Source organism: Opisthocomus hoazin, chromosome 12 (genome assembly GCF_030867145.1).
Source record: "Opisthocomus hoazin isolate bOpiHoa1 chromosome 12, bOpiHoa1.hap1, whole genome shotgun sequence".
Lineage (NCBI taxonomy): Eukaryota > Metazoa > Chordata > Aves > Opisthocomiformes > Opisthocomidae > Opisthocomus > Opisthocomus hoazin.
This window is the reverse complement of record NC_134425.1, coordinates 15,905,220-15,923,101: the sequence shown is the minus strand read 5'-3', so window position 1 is coordinate 15,923,101 and position 17,882 is coordinate 15,905,220. Positions and strand designations below refer to the sequence as shown.

Genomic DNA, 17,882 nt, shown 5'->3' with positions numbered 1-17,882 from the left:
TGTCACCCCAAGTCCTATTGCCATCCCAGTCCCATTGCCATCCCAGTCCCATTGCTACCCCGACCGCATCATCACCCCAGTTGCACTGCCACCCCAGTTGCAACGTCACCCTAGTCACCTTGCCACCCCAGTCCTGTTGCCACCCCAGTCGCATTGTCACCCCAGTCACATCGCCACCCTGGTCGCCTTGCCAGCCGCAGTCAGGTCACCAAGCCCAGGTGCATCGCCCACCCTGGCTGCCTCCTCCAGCATGTGGCTGTTCCCCCTGCCCCAGCCCCCGGGGTGCTGCTGGGAACCGAGTGCCTCCGGTTTCGGTGACGGCCGGCACGAACAAGGCAGGCTCAGCGCCCAGAAGCAAAGGGTGTTTATTATTTTATAAATCTGCTGATTTCGAGTTGGCCTTGCCCGGGGAGCCCAGCTCGCTGCCTGCACGCTGGCGGCCAGCAGAGCTGCTCTCGCAAGCCATACCCTGCCATGCCACCCCCATGCCACCCCTGCGACCGCCCCGCGGAGTCAGAGCCCATGTTCATCGCACGAGTTGCTCGGTCCCGAGTGAGCAGAGGCTATAGCACCGCGGTATCCACAGCCTCTGAAGCGCCGAAACATGGCTTACTAGCGACGAGGGCTTGTGCGTACGCTGTAATTCACAAGTGTGATGTTAATGAGCTGGCAGCGCGGTTAATTATCCACCTGCTAGTGGGAAGTGACAAGCCTCTGAAGTATAATTAATCGCCATTCCCGAAAGAAAAACCAGTCAATGTGGAAGTGGGTGCCAGCCCATCCACCTCAGCTGGTGGTCTTGCTCCTTTTCCTTCCATACTCAGCCCCGAGTCCTGCATGGCAGCTTGCGGTAGCTACCAGCATGGAGGGAAGCTGGCCCTCAGTCCTCTCAGTTCTTCTTGGGCTCCTTCAGGACCCTCCGTCCAGGCAGGATCTTCCCCACCTTGCCTGCTTCTGGGCTGGATCTCACCTGCCCCGGCTCGCCCTGTTCCCGGGGGCTCCCCAGCAGGATCTCGTTGATGGAACTGAGCGTCAGGTTGCTGAAGACCATGTTGAGGTGGTCAACACCTCGCAGCTCCTGGACGTGCACCTTCTGCTTTTGCTGGTCACGCCATCGCTTGCACAGCTCCGAACTGCGTGTGTTGACGGTGTCGTCCCCGTCACCATAAATCATGTCCACGGGGTCCTCGTAGGGGAAATGCTCATCATATATGTAAGTCTCCACGGTGGGGTGGCCTGTGCCGTAGAGGCAATACGTGTCCACCCCAGGAGGCGGCAAGTCCTTCAGCAAGTCCTTCATGTCCTCCCACATGTACCAGCCGTCCTCCAAGTTGACGTCGGTGAAGAAGCGTTGGTAGTCCTGGTAGGTGTAATTGTAGGAGGGCGTGGAGATGAAAACGTGGGTCTCAGGCCAAGCCAGGCTGGTTGGGAACATCCAGGGGCTGGTGGTTGTCATGCGCTGCTCCTCGCGCAGCTTGATGTTGGACATGAGTGGGATGCCCTGGTTGTCGCCTGGGGGACACACATGGGCTCGTCAGCAACAGCAGCGAATACACCCCGGCAAGCGATGCCCCTTGGGCTGGGATCAGCCCGTCCGGCAGCGACTCAGCTGTCTCCGGGGTATGGTTCCACCTCAGATCTTCCCCTGCTAACTCTTACGTCCTCTCCTCACCCCTCTGGCCGCAGCTATCCAGAGCAACCTTCCAAACCCTTAACTCTGGCATAACACCTCTAGCTGCTGGGAGGGCCCGAGTGTAGAGAAACTTGGGTGTGTGGTGGCCCTGACCAACCCAACCCCAGACTTTCCTTGCAACCCCGGCACCTCCACGCCTGCCTGCAGGGACAGGAGTGAGCTAAGCCCAACGAGGGTGCTGACAGTGGGTGGCCAACCTCCATGCCTCCTGCAAGCCTCTGCATTTCTGGTGGGTCTGGAGCCCTAAGACTGTGCAGCGACCCCAGATTACCTTAAAAACATCTCCAGCCCTTGTGGCAACGGAGGAAAATATGGGGAGGTGACGTCAGGGTCATGCAAGGGGCCAGACGTTAAAACTTCAAGCACGTGGTTTTAAACTCCGTGCATTTTTGGAGGCTCAGCTTGTGACTTGTCGATATTCTGGGCTGTCAGCATTAGGCAAGTGGTTGTGGCTTTCTGGGCTGCCAAGAGGCGAAAGAGGAACTGGGTGAAGGGAGATTAAAGCCTGAAAGCAGCGAAGCTTATGGGGGGTGGGCACTGAGATGGGGCGAGACCCAAGCAAGACTGTTGCCCTGCGTGGATGGAGGGAGTGCAGATGTCTGCGGCTGCAGTGAGGAGGGGTGTGCATGCCCTGGGCTGCTTCTCTGGACCCAAGATTTGTGGAGGGGTGTTTGGGCTTTCCAGAAGCACCCCTAGCCCAGGAGTTGTCCCTGGGCATGGTGCGGGCTGTGCTGCAGGGTGTCTAGCGATGGCTGGTGCGGAGGAAGGGGGATGGCCAGCCTGCCGGACGACCCTTCTGACAAATCCACTGACCCAGAACACGGACCAGAGCAAGCTCCAGAGAACACCCTGGACTGCTCTCCCACTGCCGGGGCTGCGGCAGGGACCTCGTGCTGCTTTCCGCACCTCGGGATGTAGGGGCATCAGCACCAGAGCACGAGCGCTGCCTCCACAGACCCTCTCGGCCGTCTGCCCCCCACCTCCTCCACCACCGTGTTCCTCCCCTGCCCACCACCCCCTCTTCCATTTCCGCAGGAGGGAAAGCAAGCAAAGAGGTGGCTGCAGACAAGAGGTCACCCACCGGAGGCCAGGACACGCAGGGGCTTGACAGACCCTCCCCAGGGGGCACCCAGGGAGATGAAACCCCCAATGTACTGGTCTTTCCAGGCTTGCGTCTGCTGTAGCAAGAAGTAGAGGATGTTCAGGTTGCCCATGCTGTGCGCGATGAGGAAGACGCGTCGCTGGTACTCATCATGCATCTCCTCGATCAGTGCCTTCAGGTTCAGGAAATATTCCGGCTGCTCCTCTGTGGATGAGAGCAGCACCAGCTCTTGGCCACCTTACTCCTGGCCGCAGGGCTCCAGGGTTGACCCCAGAAGCCCTGGCTGGACAGAGGTGGGGGTGCAGAGGTCACAAGTGCCACCACGCATTCACACGAGAGCACCGCGAATGGCCAAGCACCCATGGCCATGGGCAGCTGTCCCTGTCTGGGGAGTTCCTCCACACTAGTCGGTTCACCCGCGCCATGAGAGCCATCCTGCTTGCCTCCCCGTTCGGTGGCCTGGCCACCAATCCCAGACTTACGGGGCCCAACCCTCCAGTCGTAGGGGGCTGCCCGAACCGTGTGGTCCCTCACGTAGCCGTTGTTTACCAGGTTCTGCACCAGTGTGTGCAGGTAACCTACGGGCAGAGAGAACAGGTTGGAATCAGTGCTGTGGTCTTCTCTTGCCAATCTTTTTCCACTCTGGTCCTGGTCATGGCCACAATGTCCTCTGGTAAGCCCTCTAGCTTGGTGGCTCCAGCCAGAGGTAGTAGCTTCAAGCATCCTTGACCTTGGGGTCAAGGATGGGGTGGTCCTGCCGACCAAGGGAAGGTGTCCCTGGGGCCAACCTCCCTTGCTCCCAGGTGACCCGGGCTCTCTGCAGAACCGACCCCCCCTGGACAGACAGGGACGCCTCTCCGCTTGCAGGGAGCACGTGGGATCCCTGGAAACCCCGTGCCTCTCCTCCTCTCACCTGCCAGCTTGCTCTGATCCAGGTATTCCACGGAATAGGTCTTTCCGAAGCCAGGCACGCGGATGTGCACCCCTGGGGCATTGGACATTTTCCGAGAGGTTCTGTTGTACACCACCCTGCAGGGACAGGACAGAAAGCAGCAGAAGATCCACGTCCCCAAGGGACCGGGTGGAGGCCATAGGGTGCCAGCTGGGACCTGGGTGGCTGTTTCCAAGGCTTGTGCGGGTGGGGAGGAGGACTGGTGCCAAGCCAGCGTCCACACCGATCGCCCAGCACCTCGGGGCATGAGGATCTGACGGAGCGGGCTGCAGCAGCCGTCTTGCCCTATGGCCCCAGGCAGGGTGGCTGCATCTCCAGTGGGTGCTGAGTATGTTCTGGCTGGGCACGAGCACGTGGCAGGGACAGGGGAAAGGGACAGGAGCTCGGAGCCGTGTTCCCAAGCAGTCCTGTGGTTTTCCACGTGTGCCAGGTCGTGGCCGGGCAGGAGGAGAGGGGAGGGAAGTCCCTAGTAGGTCATTTCCCTGGGGAGCTCCCTGGGTGGGGGTGAGCGGTACCTGGTGTTATCGATCCAGCAGTCGACTCCCACTGGCAGGAAGGTGTTGAGGTTGAGCCAGATGGTGAAATAATCCTCCGTTTTGCGGTAGCACATCCAGTTCACCACGTCTGGCTTGTCCAGCTTCGCTTCCAGCTGGTTCCCGAGGCAGCCGGGCACTGGAGGCACCGCGGGAAGAGCAAAGTCAGCCACAGAACCTGTCCCACTGGCCCAGTGCTTCCCGAGAAGTGGGGCAAGCGTGGAAGCGGTGCGAAAAATGCACCCTCAAGGAACCCCCCGAGCTGCCTTTCCCATGGGGTGGCCCCCAGAACTGCCACCCTCAGCCCAAACGTGCCAATCCCTACCAGCACGAAGCACCCCGGATTATTCCCCCCTGCCTTGCTGGGTTTCCATCCGCCTCTCCTCGCTGCAGCCCTGGGGAAGGGGTCGGTGCCGCTCAGGGCTGCCCAGCCCTACCGCACCCCTGGCAGCTTGTCCTGGGGTAGTGAGACAGCTTGGGCATGCACAGAGAGTCTCCAGAGAGGTGAAAGCCACCCCGGCGCCGGCACCCGAGGCTCACGCACTTTTTTCCCGGACTTTAAACCCTCTGCACAGGCTGAGCAAGGTCTCTGAAGCGGTTCGGTGCCAAATGGAACCATAGCCTGTGGGAATTCAGTGCAAATAGTGCGTACGGCAAACACAGCATGGTTTTAAGCAAGTTCACCACCTGCCATGAGCGACCTGGGCTCCCTCCATGGAGGGTGACCATGGCTGGGGTGTTTGGTCTGCCTCTGGGAGCTTCAGTGTGGTTCCCAACAGGGATGAGATGCCCATCCCAGTGCCAGCCCACTGTATGTGCCTGTGCCGGGGTCAGACACCGTGGAGAGCATTCCCAGTCGGTGTGTGGGAACCAAGAGCCAGTTCCTGGTGCCAGCACTGACCCCGAGGGCGAGGTGAAGGGACTGCAGAGGACAATGGCTGCGAGCCTGGTGGGATGGGAGCACTGAGTGATGAACCTCATGGCCCCAGTGGGTCTGAGGACTGGCCCGCAACACATGGCTGGGGATGGCGTGGACCTCCAGTGCTGCTGTGTGTCCCACGTAAAGCGCTTCCCCCAAGGTCACCACAAGCTGCTTTCTGGCCTGAAGTCCCCATAGATGCCTGCCCTACTGTGCTCTGGGACCTGGAGATGGGTCTGCTGTGGCTGTGGGACCCCGCAAACACAGCGGGCTGGGAGCCATGCTGCCTGGCGCAGGGGCTGAAGGATGCAGGCGACAAGCATCTCTGACCTGAGAAGGACATGCCCCATCTCTCCTGGTCCCCACCAGCCTCCAGTGTCGCTGCATGGACATGGTAGTGTTGGGTTGACGGTTGGACTTGATGATCTTAGAGGTCTTTTCCATCCTTAATGATTCTATGATTCCATGATTCTATGCATCCCAGGGTCCGCGGGCGCAGGCATTTTGGGGAGTCACAGCACTGTCCCTGTCGTGGGGTGCATGGGCAGCCTGGCCCGGAGATGGTCTACCCTGGCCCACCCACCATGGCCCCAGATCCCACGCCACGGCAGGAACACTGCTCTGATGGCTCCTGAGGGTGCACGGCCAGCACCCCCGCCCCTGGGACACAGCCCTGAGCTCTGCCTCCCCTTCCAGAGGACATTAGGTAATCATTAAGGGAGTTCCTGTGGGGGCAGAGGGGTTATCAATGGTCCCAAGGGCACTGGGGGTTTCCAGGACTCCTGGCCCAGGGGGATGGGCTACGCACGGATGCTGAGCGGCACATGGGGCACTCAGACCCGGCTGGGTGCATGACAGGGGCTGAGGCTGGTACTGGGGACACGTGGAGATGCTCCGACCATCACAGGTCATCCTGAGAAGAGGCGCCTGGTGACAGCCACCCAAGTATCCCAGCCACTAGCGTGGCCAAGCAGGACCAACCCCCGGACACCGAGGCTCCGGACACTGTCCCCTGCTCTCTGATGCCTCTGGGAAGGGACTTTGCGGGGTCAGCCCTCGGCGTTGCAGCAGGGATGTTCTGCTTTTTCTCTTCTCTTTTTAAAGGGGAAACTCGGCCCGGTTCAAGAAAAAGGAGAAAAAAAAAACCAACTCTGCTCCGCAGAGGTTTCACAGCAAAAGCCTAGCTCGAGTCCCCGGTGATGGCACAGGGGCGAAGGCAGGCAGAGCTGCGCAGGACGGAGGCACCAGCCGGTGGCTGCAGCTCCCACCTCCACCTCCACCTCCCCGAGGTTGAGCCCCGACCTCTCCTTTCGCCTCCCGGCCGGCTCGCTCTCCTCTGCGCCATCCCCCAGGCAGGGTGGGCGTTGGGTGGGAGGCAAGGTGGACGCCCTTCTGCAGCAGCAGAGGATGACTTCGCCATCGCCGGGGAGCAGCAGAAGACGCGGGACGGAGCGGGCTCTGGGGGACTGAGGGGTGTTGGATGATGGCTCACAGCCGTGGGAAGCGGCAGATGAGGACGTGCCGCAGCCCCTGTCCCTTTGCCAGCGCAGCCCCCCCAGAACTGAGCAAGCCCTAAAACCCCCCTCTGAGCCAGCTGTCAGACATCAGAGCCCCCCATTTGCCTTCTGGGGTGCCCAGCTTGTCCCCCTGCCCAGCTCCGGGCAGTTGCAGCCAGGCAGGACCACCCCTGCCTGCCCAGCCCTGAGGATGGGAAGGGACCTCGGACCCGTGTGCCACCCCGCCTCGATGGCTCCAGCTCCAGAATGCAAAGGGTCACCGCAGCCGAGAGATGACGAGGTGCTGGCAGTATGGCACCCCAACCTCTCCGCCGGCCCCGGGGTGGTTGCGCTGCGCCCAGAGTGCCCACCCGTACCCCACGCCAGCCTTACCGAGTACCACAGGCGGCGTGCTGTTGTTTGGGGGAGCTTCTGGGGTGGAGGTGGGTGGAAAGAGGACGTTGAAGAGCCAGAACTGGGACGTGGGCTGCAGGAACAGCAACAGCGTCAGCAACGCAACCACGGCGCCGTTGCTCCCCATGGCAAGCTCGGCCGGGAGCCTCCGGACGTCTCCAAGCAAAACAGCCTTTTATATTTTTTTACGCAGGTCCAGCCAACAGGCACCCGGGCTGCAGGGGAGGGGAGAGCTGCAAGGGGCTGGCCGTGATGGGGAGGAGGGACGGGGAGGGCCGAAGGTCTGGCCCTGCGGACATGCCATGCCCTGCCAAGGCAGCCCAGTGGTGCCCGGGGACTCTCCATGCCCCCAGAGCTCTGCCCGGGGGTGCCAACAGAGCGGGCTCGTGAATTTACCAGCTTCCCGGTGCCTTGGTGTCCTTCTGCTGCGTGCTGGGGTCATGGCTGTCACGCGCTTCCCCCTGCTCCATGCTCCCAGGGTAACCCCCCAGGGCTGCCTGCTCCCCACCTGGGGTAACGCAGCCCCTCACCACTCCTCCTGCCCTCGGCGAGGGGCCTGGCACTGCCCATCATCCCGGGCAGACCCCAAACCTCTGGGAGACACTGGGGCTGGGACAGGGTGGGAAGCACCTTGGGACCCATGGCAGCAGCGTGTCCCCAGTTACCCTGCCCCATGACATCTCTCCTACGAGGAAAGGCTGAGGGAGCTGGGCTTGTGCAGCCTGGAGAAGAGAAGGCTGAGAGGGGACCTTAGAAATGCTTATAAATATCTGCAGGGTGGGTGTCAGGAGGTTGGGGCCAGACTCTTTTCAGTGGTGCCCAGTGACAGGACAAGGGGCAGTGGGCACAAACTGAAGCAGAGGAAGTTCCAGCTGAACACGAGGAAGAACTTCTTCCCTCTGAGGGTGACGGAGCCCTGGCCCAGGCTGCCCAGGGAGGCTGTGGAGTCTCCTTCTCTGGAGATATTCCAGACCCGCCTGGATGCGGTCCTGTGCAGCCTGCTCTGGGTGACCCTGCTTCGGCAGGGGTTGGACTGGGTGCTGCCCAGAGGTCCCTTCCAAACCCCACCATTCTGGGGTTCTGTGAATGGGGGCCTTTGGGGTCCCATTGGAGCCTGTGGCCCCCTCCCAGGGCACACCATCCCTGCCACCCTTCCTCCCCGCAGCCGTCTCCCGTTCCAGCATCGAGCCCAAAAGCATTGCTGGGCTCCGGCAGCCCCCAGCTCACCCTCCCCACGGGGCTAGAGGGGTTCACAGTGAGTCCCCGCGCTCTTCCACCAGTGCCACAGTGAGTCGTGGTCCCCCCACCCTGTGCCACCCCTCTCCCCAACCCCACCAGGAGCCTGGGTAGCTCAGCTGGGAGAGCATCAGACTTTTAATCTGAGGGTCCAGGGTTCAAGCCCCTGCTCAGGCGGAGGTGTTGTCCTTTAGGAGCCTGCGCTTCTTTCCCGCTGGAACAAATCCCTCCTGGAACAGCTGAGATGGGGATGGAACTGCCTCCCCTGCTCCCATCCTCACCACAAGCATCTTCACACCTCCTTTTTCTTCACATCTCCTCCACGAAGATGATGAGGCTGGGGCATCTCTCCTAGGACGGAAGCCAGGCTCTTCTCAGCAGTGCCCAGTGCCAGGACCAGAGGCAATGAGCATAAACTGGAATACAGGAGGCTCCGCCTGAATGTCAGGAGACACTTCTTCACTGTGCGGGTAACCGTGCACTGGCAGGGAGGTTGTGGAGACTCCATCCTTCGTGGTCTTGGGCAGCGAGCTCTGGGTGGCCCTGCTTGAGCAGGAGGTTGGATCAGGGGACCTTCAGAGGTCCCTTCCAACCTCAACCAGCCTGAATCAACAGAATCTTGTTGCCCGTCACCTCAGACTCACACCAGACAAAGCCAAGTCCTGTATCGTTCTAGGAGAAGATGGCTCATGTGAGAGCAGAGGCTGCAGCGACGTGTGTGGCCACCACGCTGCTTCAGCCAAGCCCTGGTTGCACTGTGTATGTGTATCTACACTTCAGGTTACTCTGGCAAAATGGAAACTCTAGTGACAGAAAGCTGAGTAATTTTGGATGAAAAATATCCCGTTTGGGATTTTGACATTTTTCAGCCTGAATACACATCGGTTAGCCAAGCACTGTACACTATTCTTCAGATACCTTAAACCCCAAACTGGCTTTCTGGGGGAAAAAAAAAAAAAAAAAAAGAGGGATGGAGAAATTACATATTCCCTTGTGTTTCTGCTTCTCAGCTGTGTAGAAGTGGGACAGGTACTTCTGCTGCTAAAAGGCAGCTGCTCTAGACGTTTGTCTTCTCTTCCTTCTTCTTAGACGGGAAAACGCTTTTTGAGCTTTTTCTGCATAAAGAAATATGCGTTTTCAGTGGAAAAGAAGATCGGAGGGGTGTGAAGTTGTGCAAGCAGTGCCCTACGAACTGCAAATCCTAAAGGTAAAAGCGTAATGAATCTTGCTCTCCGTTTCTTGCTATGGATAAAGTGTGAAAGAAAAATAATCTGGTTTATGTGATAACAAAGCCCCCTTGTCCCCTTGCCACACACCAGCCCTGCGGACACGTGAGTCCATCTGCCTGGGTGCTGAGCCCTCTGCTACTTCCAGTTACCCGTGCAGCGGTGAAGAAATCAAGACAGTGTCTTCTTCACCAGCTGAGCCCCAAGCGGGACCTGTGCAATACCTTACGCTCGTCGTCATTTCATTTCTGAAAGCCACCGCCCAGGGTCAGATCTGTGCAGCTGTCAGGAGAGGGCACCAAGACCAAGCAAACAGGGGGTGTCCATTGTCTGAAGGCTCGTGAAGAGGAAAGGCAACGGTTTAAAAGGCTTCCTCAAGCTGAAGCAGCTCCTGGTGCACCCCAGAGATCTCCGCCTACGTCCTGGTGCCCATGAGACCTCCGGTTCCCAGACCCACGGCTCGTCAGGGCATCCCTCAGCGCTGGATGGGGTTTGCCTTTGCTGTGAAAGCATCCCTGGAGGTGCTGCAGCCGAAATCCCGTTGCTAAGAGCTGGGAGTGCCGGCAGCGGGGCTTTCCTCAGCTTGATCTTCCATCTTCTCCAGGCAGTCACTGTGGCAGATCCTTCTCACCCTGGAGGGCAGGAGCAGGGAGCTGAGCCTTGGGGCAGCAAGCAGCTGCCTCCCACCTCCTCTGGCTCTGCAGTGTGGCCCCGGCATCTTCTGGCGAAGGGAAGGGAAAGCTGGGTGATCTCTTCCAAATTCTCAGGCTTTGCCTGGAAAAGGGAGAAGCTGGAGTGCTTTCCCAGAAGTGTGGCTGCAGCCCAATCGGAGAGACCCCGCGCAGTGACTACAGGTCGGGAAATCATCGTAGGCGTGAGTCCGGTCACGCTTAGGAGAGGAGAGCACGTCGGAGCTGCCTCCTTTGCATCCTCAGCCTGGCTTTGTCATGCACTGGGCTCTTTGCAAAACCATTGCTGTGACTCGGATTCGAACCGAGGTTGCTGCGGCCACAACGCAGAGTACTGACCACTATACGATCACAGCAGAACAAGTCCTGCCAAGCGCCGGGACCATGCAGAGGAGACAGCCTGCACCATCCCCTTTCCCGACACGGGGCATCCGGCGCAGTACAGCGAGTGAAACCACGCTGTCTTTTTAAGATGGCTACGAGCGGACTTGGATGCTGCTGCTCGCAGCCTCAGCAAGCTGGAACGGGGCCCTAAATTGTGCAAAATGGAAGGGTGGCACCCGGGGACCGAGGCTACTGCAAAGGACACCGCAGTTAAGGGTATACCACGCCGTGGGGGCATCATGCAGCAGGGGCATCACGCTAGAATACAGCAAATTTAGAGTTATAATATTTTCAGCTAAGGCTCAGTTATACTAGAGGTGCATAATGAAGTAATCTTATGGCATTGTAAGTGCATGATATAATAATATTGTGGCAATTGATTTTAAAATACAGCAAAAGGTATGAGGATCTCCACAGGGAGCTCAGTGATGCTGTGGAAAGGACCTGGGCAGGGAGGTCCAGGTAACCTAGGATGTCCCCAGGGCCCCTCATGCAACACCCAACGTCCCTGGGGTCCCACTGCCACCTCCCTGCCTGGCCATGGTCCCTGCAGAGCAACCCTTACCTCGCAGCATCGCTCAGGGAAGCCCGGGGCAGGCGGCATGGTTGGGCTGAGCCTCCCAGCTGGGGTCTGCCTTGCGGGGCTCCTCGGTTTGGGTCTTGTCCTCCAAGCCTGTGTCTCCAGGGCTTGTGCTGACACCGAGCTCTGCCTTTCAGCCCTTGGTTTTCACTCAGCATCACTACTCCAGCTTCTTCTGTGACACTTCTAATCCTACCCCACCCCATTTTTGCCCTCTGGTAGCCCAGTTGATGGGGTGTGTTGGGCAGTGCTGCCTGCTCTTTCCTCCTCTAGGCTTTTTGCTCCTGCCTGGTTTGGAGGGGAAACCTTACTTTCTGTCCTTCTTTTCTGTCCTCTTCGTGATTGGGTCTGTGCCACAGAGGTGTGAGCTAGTGGTGTGAGGTGGTCTGGAATAGAATTTGGCCAAGAGAGATGGATCCAATGCCAGCCTGATCCCCTTCTCCTCTGCTCCTCATCAGGGCTTTCTCCTCCCTTGGTCTTGCCGAACTGGCCTCACGTCTGGCAAGGATGGGGAGGGCCAGGAATTTGCTCTCCCGGAGCTGTCCTGCCCCTGCCTTGCTCTCTGCTGCTGATTCTCACAGGCCCCTGAAACACCCCAGGTGCCCAAGCAGGGACAGCAAACTGGTCCCACGTACCCTGTGGGTCTACCTTACCGCCAGTTTTACGCCTTTGAGAGGGCGCTTTGGTGACTCCGGAGTTGCTTTTGCTGTTTCTGGCCCTGGAGCCGGTTGAGTTTAGCGCTGGTGGAGAGGTAAGGACTTGGCATGAAGGTGAGACCTCCCTGCTCCGCGTCCTGGACAGCCCACGGCAGCCCAGGTACCATCACACTGCCTTCTCCTCATCCCTCATCATGCAGTGGGTGATCCCCTGTGCTCCCAAGCCCTGCGTGGACACCAGACACCCCGCGTGCCCGTCAGGTCCCCCACCCCATTCCATCAGCCCTGTGCTGAGTCCCAGAGCCTCTGTGGGTATCAGTTCGCAGCCTGGACCCCCAGCGCCGTGTGTGTCCCATGGAAATGCAGACGGCACCAAAAGCCCATCCTGGTTCCGCATGCTGGCTCAGAAGAAGGAGCGCAGCCACCCAGAAGAAAGACAGAGACAGGATTTAATACGAATATAGATGGATCGGTGATGGGGGCCCTCCCCAGCCCTCGTGGCTTCTACGCCCTGCAGTGCGGGCAGTGCAGCCGGCGCTGGGGATGGTTCCCAGCCGACACTCGCTTTCCCCCAGCACGTCTCTGGGCACAGCTTTGGAGGTGGAAAGCTGCTTGGGGCTGTCAGGAGGCAGATGGCTGTGCCCAGGGTGCTCCTGGTGACCTCCTGGGCCAGTCCCACTGCTGGCACACCTCTGGATGCGGAGCTCCAGGGCCTCCTGCACCTTCTCCAGGAGGAACAGGGTCTCCATCATCTTGACGTAGATGGGGACAGTACCGGAGTGCAGCAGAGTAGGGCTTGGAGATAATATGGAGAGAAGTCATGGGATCTTCCACACGGACATGACTACACTTCGCCAGGCAAGGGTGGCCCTATAGGGCTGGACACTCTTCAGGTCCTGGCAGGTTTCAGGAGGTGGCTCCGGACCATGTCTGCAGACTTCCCCATCATATTCACGTGTCCTCTGTTCTGCCAGAAGTCCTCTCCCTTCTATCCCAGAGGGTCATCCGCTGCCCAATGCTGTGGCATGAAGGAGGAACACTTTGGTTTTATTGCACAGGGAGGAGGGCGCAGAAATGCTATGGGCATAGTTCAGGCTGGATATTATGGGATCTGTTTCCTCTGGCATTTCTGCACTTTCTGTGATGGGACACAGGCCCTGGCATCCAAGGCAATGATAAGGTCCCATGTGCAGGTCGTCAGCCTGGGGATGGCCTGGGCAAAGGATGAGATTTTGGACCGAACAGGCATCAACCCACAGGGCAAGGCATCTCAGTGTCTAATTAGAAAACACCAGAGGAACACTCGTCTCTTTGGCCACCCACAACTTCCTGGTCCCACCTAGAAGTCCTACTGGAGTAGCCAACAGCTGGCCCTTGAGTGGCAGGGTGACTCATCTCAGGCACCAGCTTCCCAAGCCTGCTGCCCTCCCACGATGGGTGCCAGTGAGAGACCTGCTTCCCCTGAGTGCTCTGGTTGTGGAGAGAAGGACATTGCAAGGGGTGAGGAGTCACCGTTTGTAGCTGGAGAGAGTTACCAGAAAAAGTGATTCTCTTTGTAATTCCTCTGCCGATTCCCCTCCACTCTTCTGCTCCAGTATTCCCGACGCATGTGGTAAGTCTCCAGGAGTTGCAGGGTGTAGTTTGCTCGAACGGAAAGCTGGCTGCAGGGAAAATGTCTTTCTCACCTTCTGTCTGAGCCGCTCCTGCCTCCCCCTGCCTTCAACTGGGAGGCAGCTTGGGGCTGCCTGGCATCAGGGTCTAAGCCAGGTCATGGGGAAGATGAGGATGTCATACCCAGCCCCAGGGCTCCGGAGTTGGAGTCTTTCACGCCTTGGCCAGTTGCTGCAGCTCAGGTTTCCCAGGCTGAGGCTGGTGGACAGGTTCACCTTGCCCAGCCCCTGTGGGCTCTCCAGCTTTCTCTTCACTGTGGGTGTGTGCAGCAAGGGAGCAGTCCTCTCCTCTTTCCCAACCAGTGGCAGTAGTGAGCATGGCCAAACCTCTGTCAATGTTTCATGAGACCTAGCCTGCATTGGCACCAGAAGACGGTTTTTAGGAGGCTTCTCACCTCCCTCAGGTGCTCTGGACCTCCGGCAGTGGAGATGCTAGCAGCTACAGGGTCTGTGCAGCCCTTCGACATGGTCTGCTCCACCCTCAGAACCCCCATGGGATGAACTACCACAGGCGGGGACCTGCAGCTGTAGCAGAGGAACCAGAAGAGTCACTCCCCCCAGCACAGCCCTCCGGGTTGGGGGGGGGGCATTAGTTCCCCACCGGCCCCACATTATTGTGAGGGCATCACTTATGACAAGATGAATGAGGGGAGGGGATGGCCATTGAAAAATGGAGCAGGAACCAGGAGATTAAATCCTCCAGCAGGTCAGAGCACATCACCGAGCCATGAAGATGGCTCAGCTGGAGGAATTGGAGGCCCTGAGGGCACCAAGAACCCTCAATGACCCTGTCCAGTGTCCCCTGGGACCTCCACCCAGACCCCATTTCAGCCCCTGACCTGCACACTGGTTTTCTGGCGCGACAGGGACATCCTCTTTTCATTTCTAAAAACGGGAGGTGTGGTTTGAGGTCTGACATCAAGAGCTTGCTTCGGCTTCCTCTCCTTTTCCACCACCAAGAAGCTCTTCTGATTTTTTGGCAGGAAGCTGAAAACACGAAACAGGGTGAGCTTATGTGAGTACGGAATGGGGCATCTCAGTGCCAGCTCCTGCAGCAGACGGCAGTTCTGCTGGAGGTTTAGGCATGCTTGGCTAATCGATTTCGTGTTGACAGAGGAGGAATTAAAACTCGAGCTGTAGCACCCACGTGAGCTGTAACACCCACATGTGGTCCTTGTCTCAAGGGAACAAAGAGAACAACAGTGGCTTTTGCAATAACCAGAGCCTGGAGGGACCGTGACTCTCCCCCTGTGAAACACACACTAAAGGCTGTGTTTCGGGGGCAGCCGGTGCAGGAGAAGGAGGACGTGTTTGAGGGATGAACGCAACGCTGGCCATCAGCTCTCTCTGGTACTCCTGCTGTGCCAGACAATGCCCCCAGCCACCAGATCTGGAAAGAAATCAGAGTCTTCCAGCTGACTAAATCCAAGGCAGAAAACAGTGAACACAGCCACTTCTCTGCCTTGCTGGGGGAGGATGTTCTGAACTTAATTTTTCTTTGAAAAGCAGCATCGTTTATGCTAAAATGAGAGGAGGTTCATAGACATCAAAAAGGAAGGAGAAAAATCTCCTCGGCTCCTGGAGTGACTCTTCACACAAACATCAATCACCATGACAAACCTGAACAATCTTTCAAAGACTACACCGATACTACACACAAAGGGAACAACTCATTAAAGAAACTGAGGAGCACAGGGTCACTCTCATCCGTTTCTCCATGAGGCTCACCTGTCAGTTGAACTTCTTCCTTTGCCTTTCTGCCCCTTCCCTTTCTTTGGGCTGGATAACGTGGATGGAGATTTAGACAGCCTTCGTTGAGAAAAGGGACGTTCAGTAGGAGGGCTCTCTGCAACTTTACCACAGGAAGACTCTACAGAAAGCTTTTTTTGGGCTATTTAACAAGAATGACAGTCAGATCAGCTCCAGCATCTGATAAAACAATCCAATTCCCTTGACGCCACCATCTCAAAAAGGTCTCACTCTCTCAGAGGTCTTTGGTACAGCTTAGCAGCCTTTTAAAAGTCATCTCCAGGCAATTTTTCTCCCCATACTTGAGTGCACAGGATCTGTGGGAGAGGTAGACCCCTCTACCCTTGGCAGCTCAAGGGAGAGCTTCCTGAAATGAAGAAGCAGCTTGCAATGTATACCAGGGCATAGAATCCTGGGGACACGTGTGTTGCTACGAGGTCTTCTGTAGTGGGTGCCTTGGGATTTTCTGTGTGCAGCGAGGCACAAGAGATGCGGTCTTCCCTCTCAGGGCACCACATTTTGGCCTTAGCTTCAACCACCTACTGCTGAGGACTAAATGAACCCCCCCATACAAGCATCCATGCCCACATGCCACTCCTCCCACTCTCTCACAAGTCAGATGTGTCATTACCATCAGTCTCAATTTGCTTGTCACCCTCATCTTCCTCTTTCTCCTCCTTCTCTTCCTTCTCCCTGTCTTCTGTAGCCTGCAGAGATCCTACAGAGCAACTTTCCATGGCTTTTTTCTCAGGGGGAAACATAAAATCAAACCTGAAAATGAGAAGACATCAGATTAAGAAAGGGACACCACATTGCCTTTTGCATCTCCCATTAACAGTGCAGCACAGGGAGATTTGAGAAGGTCTTTCCAGGCCACTGCTTTCCAAACCACAATGTGCAACATCCTTGAGAGCTGCTAGGAAATGGAGCGACACAATATCTCCATTGTCTGGCAGCACACAACAGGTCTCATCAGTGCTCCAGGGCTTCCCAATTCTAACTCTCAAAAAGTTGTCTCCCTCGCAGAAGATCATCTCTCATCTTCTCTTCTTGTTCATGGACACAGAGAATAGACTACTCTCTCTTTACCCAAATGGCCAAGACTGGTCTGAACTCTAACCCTTCCCTGCAGCTCTCTTGCAGACCCACTCAGGCTCACGTCAGGGCATCTGTAATGCATACCCCCCCCCCCCCTTGGTCATTAATGCCACTGCTGAGCAGCCCCAGCTCAGGTCAGAACTCTGAGAAACCCCACTCCACACAAATCTCTCCTCCCATCCCCCAGGGACTCGGGAAGCAAGCACTTAGGGGTACTTGGGGCCCTCAAGTCCCACCAAAGGCACAGCTATATTACAAACATAGGACCTGTATGAATCTAGCACTGACTCAGGGACACATTTCCTGTACAATCCATGTGCAGGAAATTCTGGGAGTTTCCATTTTGAAATTGCACCCAGAAGAAAATGATGAGTCAGGGGAAACCTTATGGAAAACATTGTCTGAGTTCCTCAGCCAATGAGAAGCGAACGTACTGTGGCAACACAAAGACACCACCAGGACCCACACAAAAATCAGGACTTTCTCTGCCAGATACCACTGGATGTCTCCTCCTCGGGGTCTGAAACAGAGACAGAGATATGTGAGAGCATTGCAGGGTCATTTTTACCTTGTTTCTAAGGTCTTTCTTCTGCTCGGAGAAGACACAGCCACTCAGACATCCCGTAACAAAGTTTTCTTTGGCTAACCTGAGCTTTTCAGGCAGAAGGTGCATGGTTTGGAGTTGACAAGGAGCAACAACACCGCCATGCATTGCCCCATGCAAGCCACAGCCTCTCAGGTGCACAACTGCTGCCCCAGCATCGCAAATGTGGTCGAAGAAGTTGACTCAAAAGCGGTAAGGTCACCCCCATGGTGTTCACATGCAGGGAAATGAAATCTTGCAGTGGGCATGTCCTTGTGTCTTGGACTCTTTCCCTAGACAGTGTCTACTTTTGAACCCATCAAAGCCCCACCATTATCATTCCTGGGACAGACAGTGGGATGCTGGGCTAGGTAGAGCCTTGATTTAACTCTAGGTGACTCTTCCTGGATCCTCCTATGTCAGCTACACCACTGCGCAGGAGAGCTGAACGCTGCAGAGTTGGCTCTGCTGTAGACCACGACCGCCGCAGTGGCCAGGAGGGTCCTCACAGGCCACTAGATTCCTGATCAGTCATCCTTTGACAGGTGCCCTTTGACAGGATTAGGGAAGGGATCCACTTACACTGAGAAGGGCTTCCAGGAACTTTCCGGAGCCTTCCACAAGGAGGAGAAAGTCATCGAAAAATCTCATGGTGACTTCCCTGTTTCGTATGGAAAGAATGCCCATGTCCTTGAAGACAAAGTCCGTGTCCTGTCTGTTAGCAGTGGCCCGAAAGAATGCCATCACGGTCTCGTAGACACAGCATTGCACCTTTGTAAAAGGCAGCTGGGCACACACGGAGAGCTCCTCACACCTCAGAGTGACGACGGTCACATCAGCTGGGGAACAGAAAAAGAGAAACCAAGTCACCTCTGCAGCAGGACAGGGTAAGCCTTTCTGGA

At 57.2% G+C, this 17,882-nt stretch overlaps 1 protein-coding gene and 2 non-coding genes across 4 annotated transcripts; 1 reads left to right on the top strand and 2 right to left on the bottom strand.

The window, feature by feature from the left end:
• Nucleotides 1–348: 348 nt before the first annotated feature.
• On the bottom strand, nt 349–7,294 carry LCAT (lecithin-cholesterol acyltransferase). 2 transcript variants are annotated; one of them, XM_009933611.2, is made up of 6 exons: nt 7,089–7,294; nt 4,263–4,419; nt 3,709–3,824; nt 3,278–3,373; nt 2,775–2,999; nt 349–1,512 (listed from the first exon to the last, which is right to left on the bottom strand). In XM_009933611.2, the coding sequence occupies exons 1-6, from the start codon at nt 7,234–7,236 to the stop codon at nt 890–892; spliced, it is 1,365 nt and encodes a 454-aa protein (XP_009931913.2). In that variant the 5' UTR covers nt 7,237–7,294; the 3' UTR covers nt 349–889. The 2 variants fall into 2 exon arrangements, with proteins under 2 accessions (XP_009931913.2, XP_075290019.1); XM_075433904.1 differs by lacking the exon at nt 7,089–7,294 and adding an exon at nt 4,639–4,835.
• A 1,155-nt stretch (nt 7,295–8,449) lies between these two features.
• Nucleotides 8,450–8,522, top strand: TRNAK-UUU (transfer RNA lysine (anticodon UUU)). The gene has a single exon. It is a non-coding gene; the product is annotated as a tRNA-Lys (tRNA).
• A 2,022-nt stretch (nt 8,523–10,544) lies between these two features.
• On the bottom strand, nt 10,545–10,616 carry TRNAH-GUG (transfer RNA histidin (anticodon GUG)). Its single transcript has one exon. It is a non-coding gene; the product is annotated as a tRNA-His (tRNA).
• Between the last annotated feature and the right edge of the window lie 7,266 nt (nt 10,617–17,882).

Bases quoted from the DNA above. Each gene is read 5' to 3' on its own strand.
- LCAT (XM_009933611.2), bottom strand. From the start codon at position 7,236: ATGGGGAGCAACGGCGCCGTGGTTGCGTTGCTGACGCTGTTGCTGTTC. The intron at 3,825-4,262 runs GTACCGCTCACC...CTGTCCCTGCAG, and splicing joins TGCTGGATCGATAACACCAG to GGTGGTGTACAACAGAACCT. The intron at 3,000-3,277 runs GTAAGTCTGGGA...TCTCATCCACAG, and splicing joins CGACTGGAGGGTTGGGCCCC to AGGAGCAGCCGGAATATTTC.